Source organism: Cajanus cajan, chromosome 6 (genome assembly GCF_000230855.2).
Source record: "Cajanus cajan strain Asha chromosome 6, NIPB_CcT2T_4, whole genome shotgun sequence".
Classification (NCBI taxonomy): domain Eukaryota; kingdom Viridiplantae; phylum Streptophyta; class Magnoliopsida; order Fabales; family Fabaceae; genus Cajanus; species Cajanus cajan.
Genome location: NC_138522.1, coordinates 59,578,194 through 59,591,101, shown reverse-complemented (window position 1 = coordinate 59,591,101; position 12,908 = coordinate 59,578,194). Strand labels below are relative to the sequence as shown.

Here is a 12,908-nt window from a genome sequence, read left to right as displayed (position 1 = left end):
TTACTTGGGCACTTTGACTCCATTTAACCTAACCTAGAAATACATTCTTTTCTTAGTTTTCTAGTAGTAGGATTGGGAGTGGCATTAGCAAGCTAGAGAGTGCCATTAGCAAGCTAGAGAGTGTTACTAGCAATTTAGCCAAAAGGTGGTCCTAGGCTAAAATTTACATATTGGACTCATTTTACTCCTAATTTTTCATAGATTTGATTTATCTAGGTTTCATTCACATTGGATGAACCTAACTAAACCAAATTATCAATTTCAAAACCGGTTGGAGTAAATTAAGTCCAAAGAGCCGCCCACCTAGATGTGTTCACACTTGTGTTCACACTTGGCCAAATAGCTTGGTTCTTCTCAAGCTTGGAAGCTTGAAGCACAAGCTTCTCCTTAGCTAGCTTACCAAGCAAGCTAAGTGAGGAGCTTGCTCTCCAAGCCTCTAGACCATGGGTGGTTAGCTAGACCTTACCATGGTTCCTAGTGAACCATGGTTAAGACTAGCTTACTCTCCAAGCTTCCTACTCCTATATTTTCGTTTTTCCCTCTTTGTAAAACACTTTTGGATGTATTGAGATTTCATTTCTGAAATATTGTTCAGATTTCTCTCTTCTAAAAGTCCCTAAACCTCTTTGATATTCATCCAATTCTCTTATCCCTTCACTAGAAGAGTGTGGCGAGAATTGAAGAGGCTTATCTCTTCATCAAGGAGTGGCGCCTCTTGGGAGAGTTCTCCACCAAACCTTGGTGGTTCTAAGGCCTCCTCCTCCATAGGAGACCTTAGCCAAGCTTAGGAAGGATCAAGGAGCAGAAGATCTAGGGAGGAACTTGAAGAGGATTCACATCAATCCGGATTCTCCAAACAAGTTTCCATCACCTTATATATCGTTTTTCATTTCTTTTAGATTCGACTGAATCTCCAAAGCCATTCATCGCGTCTCCTTCGACCCAGGGTGGTGTCGAGTCTGCTCAGGGAGGTGTTGAATCTTCGATATCGCCACTGTCTTCAATCCCTTCAACAGATCTAGACTTGATCAGTTTCTTTAACGATGATGATGATGATGAGGTCAACAATATTTTCGATGTTCTCAAAAATTGGACCAGTGGTACTTCTGTTTCAGAGAAGGTTCCTGACCCAATTTCGCAGCCTCCTCCCACTTATCAACCTTTGCTGGAATCTTTTCGGTCAAAGGCATACGTGGAAGATCTCGACCAAGCTTTTCTTCTCCCTGATTTCAAAATTGAGGTTCAACAAATGATTGACCACTTGCTGTCTTACCAGGATCTCCCCCCTGAGGTTCATTTCAAACTTCAAGAATTCATCAAGCCATTTTCTCTCGCATGGGATCTTCGTTCCCAATGGTCTACCTCTTTCCAAGAAGTAGCTCAAATTGAAGTCGAGAGTGAGGGAGATCGTGCCAAGCTTGAAAATCTTCGACAGGAGCTCATTTCCATCAAAAAATCTTCTCAAGAGATGATTCCTGTTTTGAAGAAACTCCAACAAGAAGAGGCCGACTGCACAACATCAATCGAGGCCTTACAGACCGAGCTGAATAATCTTCGTTCAAAACAAGCCACTCTAAAGGCACAGAGTCAAGAAGTTGTTCAGCGCCAAAAGAACCTCAAAGAAGAAGGCAAAGTGATTTCTTCTAAGCTTGCAAAGGCACTCGAACAGAAGAAACACCTGGAAGCTCAATGTGCCGCTCGAAAACAGAATTTGGACGAAGCTTATCAAGCCTATAAAGACTTTAAGTCCAAGTTCTGTAATAATTAAATTTTTGAACATTTTTTAAATTTCCCTTTGGTTTGTACTGGACGAATGTCTTATTATTCTATTCTTTTATGAAAGCACTTTAAGTATTTCCCATTCATTATTTTGCACACGTTCGAATTAATTTCTTTAATAATGTATGCATTTTTCGAATACACTTGCTCGATTATAAAGGGGCCTTCCCAATTATAGGACCACTTCCCTAGGCATCGAGATTTTTGATCCATGGGAAGGATCATTTTTAACACCAAGTCCCCAACTCGAAATCGTCGTGCTTTGACTTTCTTATTGTATGTTTTCTCGACTCTTTCTTTTTGTTGAACAAGATTTTGTAATGCAATCAATCTTTCCTCTTCTAAAGAAACCAATTCATCATACATTAAATTCCAATAATCATCAATAGGTAAGTCATTTTGTTTTTGTATATGAATTGATTGTAAATTAATATCTATAGGAAGAATAGCTTCATGTCCATACACTAATTTGTATGGAGTAGTTTTCGTGGCATCTCTAGGTGAATTCCTATAAGCCCATAACACTTGAATAAGAGTTTCATGCCAATTTCGAGGTTTACTCGAGATATGTTTCTTAATCAAACCAATCACCACTTTATTAGCAGCTTCTACTTGACCATTTGCTTGTGCGTAATATGGTGTTGAAGTTATCAACTTAATTCCTCTCGATTGAGCATATTGAGCAATTTTTCGACCTGTAAACACTGTGCCTTGATCTGTAGTAATTGTTTGAGGAATGCCAAACCTTGTTATAATATGATCTTCGACAAAATCAATTATGTCCTTTTGCTCGACTTCTTTTAAAGGAATAGCTTCAACCCACTTTGTGAAATAGTTTATAGCAACTAGTATATATTTATGATTTTTCGAGGAGGGTGGATGAATTTGCCCTATTATATCAATTGCCCAACCTCGAAATGGCCAAGGTTTAATGATTGAATGTAATTCACTTGCTGGTACCCTCTGTATCGGCCCATGTCTTTGACACTCGTCACAACTTCTTGCAAATTCGATACAATCCTTAATCATGGTTGGCCAATAGAAACCTTTTCTCGACAAAGTCCACTTCATCTTTTCACCTGCTTGATGTGCTACACAAATGCCTTCATGTATTTCTGTCATAGCTATATAACTTTCATGACTCCCGAGACATTTGAACAAAACTCCATCGAAACCTCTTTTGTATAATTCATTATTTAGCAAGACGTAATTGAGGGCTTGGAGTTTAATTTTTCTTTCTACTTTCAAATTAGGATTTTGCAAGTATTCGACCAACTTGCTTCTCCAATCTAGTTGACTCGTTGAATTGACACTCAGACTCTCTAGACGACATATCAATTCATTTTTTGTATGGATCAGAGATTCGAGACATTTTTTACTCACTTTATACCCTGATGCTGCCTGAGCCAATTCATTTGCGACGGTATTCTCATGTCGAGAAACATGTTGTAATTCGACTATATCGAATGCATTTAGTAATTGTACAGCGCGAGTTTTGAATTCGAGTAGTTTTTCATTCAAACACTTGTATTCTTGAGTTAGTTGTTTAATAACGAGTTGTGAATCTCCTCGGATTACCACATTCTTGGCTCCTAACTCTTTAAGGATCTCGAGTCCACTAATGAGCGTTTGGTATTCAGTTTCATTATTCGAGTATCCTGTATTTGTTTTGAATGATAACTTAGTTGGAATCCTTTCAGGGGAAATGATTAACAAACCTATCCCAGTGCCCAATTCGTGTTTCGAACCATCGAAAAATAGTTCCCAAGGCTTAGTGGTTAAGTAAATAACTTCTTCAGTTTCTTTCGAGTGATCCGCAAGAAAGTCTGCGATTACTTGTACCTTAGTTGCTTTTAATGGCTCGAAAGTTAATGAATATTCAGTTAACGCAAGTGCCCATTTACCAACTCGAGAATGTAAAACAGGTTTACACAACATATACTTAATCACATTACTTCGACAAAATATTACAACATCACAAAGCCTAAGATAATACTTCAACTTTGTACAAGCAACATAAAGACTTAAACATAATTTCTCTAAAGGAGTATATCTAGTTTCTTCTCCTATTAACATTCGACTTAAATAATAAATGACTCTCTCGATGCCATTATCATCATCTTGCGCCAGCATGCCCGCAATAGTCGAATCGCTAGCTAAAATGTACAACTTCAGTTGCTTTCCTTTAGAAAGTGGTGCAAGTACTGGAGGATGAGCCAAATACTCTTTGATTTCCTCGAACGCCTTCTGGTGCTTCTCATTCCATTGAAATTCTTGCTCATTTTTTAGACGTAAAAGAGGAGAAAACACTTTAGTTTTGCCAAACAAGTTTGATATAAATCTTCTCAAAAAGTTTACTTTACCTAGGAGAGATTGAAGTTCTTTTTTGTTTGATGGAGGTTTAGTCTCCATGATAGCTTTAGTCTTGTTTCTATCCACTTCGATCCCTTTCTGGTGTATCACAAATCCCAGAAATTCTCCCGCTGTAACACCAAAAACACATTTTAGTGGATTCATTTTTAAACCATGTTTTCTCATTCTCTCGAAAAAAAATTTTAAATGGCATAAATGGTCCTCCTTTTGTTTCGACCCAACAATTATATCGTCAATATAAACCTGTACAAACTTACCAATTAAATCATGGAATATTAAATTCATTGCCCTCTGATAAGTGGCACCTGCATTTTTTAATCCAAATGACATCATCACCCATTCATAGATGCCTAACGCACCTGGACATCGAAAAGTAGTTTTCGATACATCATTAGCTGCAATATAAATTTGGTTATATCCTGAGTAACCATCAAGTAAACTCATAATTTCATTACCTGCAGCAGCGTCTGTCATAGTTTCAGCGATGGGCATAGAATACTCATCTTTGGGGGTTGTTGTGTTAAGATCTCGAAAATCAATGCATACCCTGAGTTTTCGATTCTTCTTTATAACAGGCACGACATTTGATATCCACTCAGCATATCTTGAAGTTCTAATGAACTTTGCTTTCAATAATCTCTCAATTTCTTCCTTGATCTTTTTTATTACTTCAGGAGCGAACCTTCGAGGGCTTTGCTTAACAGGTTTCTTTCCGAGAATCATGGGTAGCCTATGTTCTACCAATCCTCGATCTAATCCCGACATCTCGTCATAATCCCATGCAAAGCAGTCTTTATAATCGTGCAGTACTCGAATTAATTCCTCCTTTAATTCTCCTTGCAAGAGCTTGCTAATATAAGTTACCTTTCTATTTTCGACCGTTCCCAAGTTAATTTCCTCGAGAGGATCTTGAGATTCTAACTTATGTTCTTCCTTGGTTGCTCTTTCGAATCCCAACGGTGAATCATCGAAAATACAATCTAACTTAGATTCTGACTCTTGCTCGTTGTTCTCTTTTAAATGTTTGACCATCTGGTCCATTTTAACTTCTATTTTTTCATTTTCTTTTTCTTTCGAGACCTCCTGATCCCTTTGATTTTTCCTTGTTTTTTCTTTTTCTTTATTCTTTTCGACCTCGAAATCCATACCCTCTTTCTTTATTTTTTGTTTTTCTTCGTTCTTTTCGACCTCGAAGTCCATACCCTCTTTATTTGTTTTTTGTTTTTCCTCGGCCAAAGTGGCCGTGCTATTTTTATGAATCTCGACTTCATTCGACATTACTCTCCTATCTTGACCTTCCTCGGCCATATTGGCCGTTCGATCAGCCATGTAGGCCAATATTCGAGCTAAGAAGCTCGAATAAGGATCTCCATCCTTCATTCTTCAACTGGAGCCGAATCTTTTTTGGCTCGAATCATAAAACCTTTTTTCACATCCCAGCAGAAAATTTTCTTAACTCCCTCTTCTTCATCCATAACTCCAGCATTATAGGCGTCGAAAGGCTTAGTCTTTGCAAATGCAGTTAATTGTTGATCTGCAAAGTACATACCTACCTCATATGCCTTTTGGTCCGCATCGAGCACCTCCAAACCTTCATCATCATTCCAAAAGAAAATCTTCTAGTGAACAGTCAAAAGGACAGCTCCTACTTCGTGAATCCATTCACGCCCCAACAGAACATTGAAGTTTGCCTTCGAGGGGGTTACTATGAACATGGTAGTCCTTTTCACGCTTCCAATTTGAACATCGAGTAAAATCATGCCCTCAGGGTGGGATGACTTTCCTACATAATCTGAGATAAGTATATTGTGGGGCTTTAAATCATCCATGGTCTTCCCAAACCTTTTTAGCATAGTCTTTGGAAGTATGTTTATAGCTGCTCCTCCATCAACCAGAACTTTGTTGACTTCATGACCTTCAATCATCAAGGTCAACAGTAACGGTTTAAGATGACCCTTCATCTCCTCAGTAGGAGAATCAAACATAGCTGAGTTGAACTTGGGAATCACTCTTGAAATCTGGTTGACCCATACAATCTTAGACTCATAGTTTGGATCATCGAAAAAATCCTCTTGATGAATATCCTCCTGTTGGTTAACCGATTCATAGCCCCAGCATACTCAGAAGGTAAAATTGAGACTATCCCACAGATATCCTCCAGAGAGTCATCGAAGTCACTCTCGAAATAATCAGTTAACAAATCCTCATCATCCTCTATGAATTTCCGAGACGACTCACCCTTTTGGGGGACTGGGATCGAAAAGCGGTTCCCTCTGAAACCTTCGAAAGTAGCTTTCCTCATTCTTTGTTGTCTTCTCCATTGGGTTTTGGTCAGATTGTTAAAGGATGTCGAAACCCACGCCCATAACTTCCAGTCGAGAATTTGCCAGGTGTTGCAGCTAGGTTCGAGAACTTCCCGTGAATTCCTTGGGCTGGATGCCCAACATAATTCATCACTTGCTTTCCTCGACCCATTCCACCAACCATTGGTCTTGGTGGAGCATTCCATTTTCCCACTGGAATGTTTGCATTCGGCACAAAGGTATTGCCGAATTTTGATGAATTATACATTTCCATATTGCCCATAGGAGCATTGTACTGAGGCATATGTACCTGCCTCATGGTAAACCCAGCACTCGACCCAGCATTAAGCTTGGACTTTTCTCAAAGTTTCTCGGCTTTGTAGCTCTTCATGATTTCGGACTCCTCAAAAGCCTTAGCAGCAGTCCTATCGAAGACAGCACTACATCGAGGACAAAGCATGATCTCCTTATCAGCCTCCCTTTTCTTCGACAGAAACTCAACCAAACTATCTCCCTCTTTCGGATAGATAGGTTCTTCCTCCTTCGCGAAGTCATCCATCAATTCTTCGAGTTTCTCATCAGAAATAGGCTCGATGTTTTCATCATCCTCGATGTTAACTTCAACCATATTAATTCCCATCGAGACTGGTTCCATATATCCAGTATGAGCAACAAATGGATCAGTGTCAACTTTCATGTCCTTTTCCTCGAAAGCAAGGCGACCATCAGTAATTGCTTTCTCGATCATATCCCTGAAATGCACACAGTTATTAGTCCAATGCCCATATATATTATGATATTTGTAAAATTTCTTTCCTTTTCTTTGTTCGAATGGCGGTATTTTATGGTTTTCTAGGAGTACAATTTGTTTATCTTTTAATAAGATATCAAATATCTTATCTGCCTTCGTCACATCAAAACTGTATCTCCTAGTCGAATTCCCTTCTATATTGTCCCCTGGTTTTAACATTTGACATTGATAAGTAGGACCAGAACGCAATTCTGCTAAGTTAACCTCAAAATCTTCACTCGAAATCTCGTAATTAGTATCTTCACTTATTTCTCCATTTTCTAAATAGGCTACCTTTTCTTTTCGAACAAACCTATCAAACTTTCTTAATATTTCCTTCTCTAACTTAATTTGTTCGATCCTTCTTACCTTTTCTGCTAACTGAGCCATATCTCTCAACTATTCATTTATCAATTTTTTACGTATTGAGAAATCTAGCCCTATTGCTGCAATCCTAACTAATTCATGTTCAGGTATATTAGTATAACATCGAGATTTTAATTGCCTGAACCTATTTAAATAGTCAACTAAAGTTTCATTACTTTGTGTCTTAACGTTCATTAGATCGACTATACTAACTTTCATTTCTTCTATGAAGAAATGTTCGTGAAAACTACCCTCCAATTGAACCCAAGTGTTTATCGAATTAGGGGGTAAGGTTGTGAACCATGTAAAAGCGTGTTTAGTCAGCGAACTCGAAAAATACTTCATCTTTAAATATTCATTGTTCGCTAAATCCCCACATTCAACTAGATACCTAGTTATATGTTCGACTGTAGACTCAGTTAACTCCCCCGCGAATTTCGAAAACTTTGGGACTTTTGTTCCCCTAGGCAGTTCTACTTGAGTTATGTAATATGGGAAGGCTGACACAAAGTAAGGACGTTCATTTCGACCTACATCAAAACCATGTCGGTTTAATATCCGTTCTACCATTTGATCTAAATTATCATTGGGGTCCCTATTAGGTCGAATTACGTTTTGGTAAAAGTTTCTATTCCCACCTATATTTTCCATCTCATTCAAATTTGCACTCATGGCTCTCGAAGGTGGTCCATCACCCAATTTATCTCCTATTTTGTTTATTAGTTCATACAAATGAGTCATTATATTATGCATTTGGGTTGACAACAAATTAACCATGTCATGATTACTATGGTCCATCTGTTGTTGAAGGGCCATCATAGCTTGATTACTAATACTAGTAGGTACGTAACTACCCTGTCGAATCAGGGAACCTTCCTGACTTGTCCCTACGTGTTGATATGGGTCTTGCATAACAAAACCCAAACCATTTGGTCTAGGATTATATCCCTGTGGGGATACGTGCATCTGTGGATTTGGTCCTAAGTAGGGTACTGGAATTTCGACATGTATAGGTTGAGTACTTCGCCAATTTGGTGGCATACCCCAGGGATATTCCCTAGTGACATTTGCTAATTCCTGAGTCACATTAGTTTGCCTAGCCATATTTTTGAGTAACACAGGGGACGATGCTGCCCCCTGGTCACGTTAGTCACATTATCAGGGTTGGGGTTTGCTTGTTCTACATCCACATGATTATTATTGTTCGATTCTCTCTGATTATTAGATGCAGACATGGTTCTTCCACTCCTAAGTCTCATACAACATGTATACCTAAAACTAGTCCAATTTTGTTTGCAATTAAACGGGTCCCACTGGGCGTGCCAATTTGTTTATGGTGGAATTGGTTTTTACAGATTCTTTTTATTCGAACTAGCACAAAAATGTTTCAATTTAGGTATTTGATGTTTTTATGAATTTATGAAATGTAATGCAGGAAGAGAGACCGAGTAGAAAGTTCTAATGATTGCTTGTCTCTAAATATTCATTAATTATTGTCAAGCAATAATGTTCATGTATATAAACACTCAAATGTACGGAATGAACAACACATATATTAGCAATACAAATCATGGTTCACTTCGCATAGTGATCAAATTACATTACACGTTACAACATATTGATCAAAGTACAGTACGTGAGATTAAAAGACGAACAAGAAACTACTCTACTTCTACTCCTATAAAGTGAAAAGAAAAATGGCCGAGAAGTATTCATACCCAAAAATGATTCCTTGCACGAAAGCCAAATGCGCAGGCAGAGAGTGCTTGAGACTTCAGTTCTAGTATGAGTTTTCCAACCCTTGTACATCGATACATTACTCATATTTATAGGTCCAATCAAGGGCGGTTAATATTATGCATGTGCGTTATTGGAGCATAACCGCTATCCACTAAGTTCATTACATGGGATTAAAATATAACTTCTCGTAACCACTCGTCCCACGTCTCTCATTTCTTGATTCGACCCTTAGTATCCATCCTGGTGTGTTCTAACCGTCACTAACCTCCACCAACCTCTCCTCACTTTTTCGAGCAATATTTGTTCGATTTGCCTAATTTTTCGACCATAAATAAGACTCATACGTTCCAAGTAGGTGTTGAGTTTTTATCTTTCTCTCGAGTAGCATCATAAGGGTATCTTTCGATTTTGCCTGGTTTTCGAGTAGCCCTAACAATTATACACTATTATTTTTATATTATTTTTATTTATTGATAAAAATTTATAAATATTCTCTAAAAGAATTTCTAAATATTTTTTCATACGATAAAAACTCGTATTTGATATAAAAAAAATTATATTTAATGTAAAAAGGTCAATTCAACACTTTTAGGATGAAAAATAAAATTTTAATAGTTATAACTTTAAAAATTAACAATTTAAATATGATGAATGTTGAAAAATATTCTTTTCCGAGTAGGAAAAACTGCTGTGTATTTTGAAAGCCAAATCAACCTCAAGGTCTAAGATAATGTTAAAAAAATATATTGATGTTTCGTGGAATTTTAACAGGTCCGAGAATTTAGATTAGATATGCAAGACTATCAAAATTTGTATAATTATATTAAAATATATACAAAATTTTAAAATAAGATTATATAAAAATTTTACAAAAGTCCGTTCCCATTACTGGCTTATAGCTTTCCAAAGAAATTGCAAACAGGGGTCTTTAATTTTATAGCCAAGGTACGCGTCACTACTACAGTAAATTTCCTGTGCAGGTAATGGCAATGCCACTTACGCGAGAATTGTAAAATTTCTTCTTTTAAGCTAAGATTATTGAGAATTGACTTATTATTTTACAAGCAACAGTATGCAGCCGAGAAAAGGCCAACACATTTTTCGAGAATCACACTGCAAGCGCAAACTGATACACACATAATCCTCAAACGATACAAGCAAAACACAGGAATTCAGCAGTACAGACCAGACATAACCAAACGGGTTTAAATAGGAGCTACTTTATTCCACAATTCTAAAGCTCCGTCGTATGATCAAGCACGTTTTCAACTTCATGTGATTAGTTTATCCTTGCAGACCAATGATACCTACACCAACAAACGGCAAAAAGAGGATATCAGTACAATCAACATAAGCAAACAACAAAATCTCGACAACGGAGGAAGTGAAAGCATCCACGAGAGTGACGAGACAATATAGATTCTAAACAGCTGACAAAGGCGGTCAAATATTTAGTCTTTATAAAGATCTTTGGTAAGTTTAATTTGTGGCATCACAACCACATCAAAAATTGATATTGCATGGGAAATAAGGAACGTCAGAAAATACGGCATTTGATGTCACAGTCTACGCTTACCACAAGCTACTCTGGCACCGGCATTTCCAGAACGCTTGCTCTCCTCGTTGCCACCTAACACAAGACACAATTCAAGTTGATGGGTCGTACATAAATATAATGAGATTTACTATTAATTTTTCTTTCCTAACAGGACAATATCATGTTCTTTACTAAGATGAAATGATCCAAATCCAAAAAGAATACAGAATATCATAAATAGAGGATCAATGACTCAAATGCTAAGTAATAAAAACAGATCAGTGGATACCTTTCCCAAGATCATCAGGCCCAGCATGGACAACAACAGCCCTTCCAATGATGGAGTTTGGTCCAGTGAGAGGAATCTGTGCACATTCAATAACTTAATAAAAATTGAAACTTCTAAGTATTGGTGTCAGCCTAGAAGAATTCATCAGACATATTGATTAGGAGATGAATAACATACCTGACTGACAGTAATAGAGAAGCTGACTTTTCCTGAGTTTCACAATGAGAGGGAACCATTTTAAAATAAAGACCAAACAAGCATGTGGTACGATAGGCCAAATAAACAAGCTCTTTCAAAAGATGAACTATCAGCAAACTAGAAAGAAAGAAATCTTGATTACCAACAATCTTTCCAAAACATGGAAAAGTTCCTTGTATAACCTCCAGCCTATCTGTTAACTATGTAATCAAACACCTCTTTGTAATGCTAAAAGTTTTCTTTTTTTAACACAGGAAATGTATAAATAATAAGAAATCTAAAATTTGTAATCGGATGAATAAATTGCTTTTGGTTATTTCAGTTTGAGTAACTAATACAAAACAAACAAATTAAACAAAAAACAAAGTTATAAGCCATACCATCACCAGCGACATCGAGATTCCCTAGATCACCAGCATGGCGATTGACATCCGTAGGGCCACCATGCACCTTGCCAATAGGATCGAAATGTTCTCCTGTAAGCATGGAAAAAAACCAAGAGATTGAGCCTCGTAATATACTAGTAAATGATAAGATTTCACAATCCAACAGCTTTATAACAGATTGTATTGCTTGGCACATTGAAGAATCTTTAAAGGAAAATGCTAACTAAGAAAGGTAGAAAATTTATATTAAAAGATGTATCTGCACATTCTTCCATGTAGCTTTATTGTAGTTTTCAATGAAAACTTACCACGTGTGATTCCTTAACCAATGCCTCAAGGGCCCTGGTTAGCTAGACCCTTCTTTAAATTAAAGCAAAGTGTGTGTTTATTTTTGTTCCAGCTCATTAATGCTTCAGATTATTAAAAAAAAAATGATTCGGGTTATTGTCCAAAGACTATACCAGTTGACAGACAACCATTGGTAGTGTCCCCCAAGGCGTGTATATGGAAGCCATGAAAACCGGGCGAAAGACCAGTAACAAATCCAGTTACAGTGGTTAGGCCTGGACAATTCACAATATATGTTACTTCATTTAGCTTAATCCAATGAAAACAAAACAAAACAAAATTCTCTGTTGAAACTTACCATTTCCCTCCTGAGTGAAGAAAATTTTTCCATTGACACCCTCAGTACTGTTGCCAAGAACTGCCACAGCCTTCACCATTGCTCAATGTGATCTGAACAACAAAACAGCTATTTAAAGCAAAATATGCAAGACATGCACAAGCTCACTAGAATAGTATCAAGTGAGAATTATTGGTAAATATAGACCGTCAGATCATATTTAAATAGTAAAGATCAAAAGGTGAATGTACGACTTTTTTTTTAGGAGTGATGTAACCGCACAGCCGAGTTAACTGAGTTACATGGCAATCTAAACACAAAGATCCTACAAACTCTTTCGAAACTTTCGATTCCGATATAATTAACTGAGCATACCTCAGGGCACCCCCTTAGAGTGAGAAGAGAAAGAGAAGAGTCTAGAAGAAGAAGACGACGAGATATGAAGAACTGTGGTTGTTACGTTTTAATTTATAGTGAGTGAGGCTTGTGTAAGCACGAGATCCTCCACAACTGTTACCAACA

The 12,908-nt window shown here is 37.3% G+C and overlaps 1 protein-coding gene across 2 annotated transcripts; it reads right to left on the bottom strand.

Moving 5' to 3' along the window:
- Nucleotides 1–10,358: 10,358 nt before the first annotated feature.
- LOC109795930 (superoxide dismutase [Cu-Zn]) lies at nucleotides 10,359–12,908 on the bottom strand. Of its 2 annotated transcripts, none has more exons than XM_083059158.1 (8): nucleotides 12,762–12,908; nucleotides 12,408–12,499; nucleotides 12,223–12,324; nucleotides 11,756–11,851; nucleotides 11,355–11,386; nucleotides 11,178–11,253; nucleotides 10,928–10,981; nucleotides 10,359–10,658 (listed from the first exon to the last, which is right to left on the bottom strand). In XM_083059158.1, exons 2-8 carry the CDS (start codon nucleotides 12,484–12,486, stop codon nucleotides 10,636–10,638), a joined length of 462 nt encoding a protein of 153 aa, XP_082915284.1. In that variant the 5' UTR covers nucleotides 12,487–12,499; nucleotides 12,762–12,908; the 3' UTR covers nucleotides 10,359–10,635. The 2 variants fall into 2 exon arrangements, with proteins under 2 accessions (XP_082915284.1, XP_082915285.1); XM_083059159.1 differs by having other exon boundaries at nucleotides 12,641–12,774.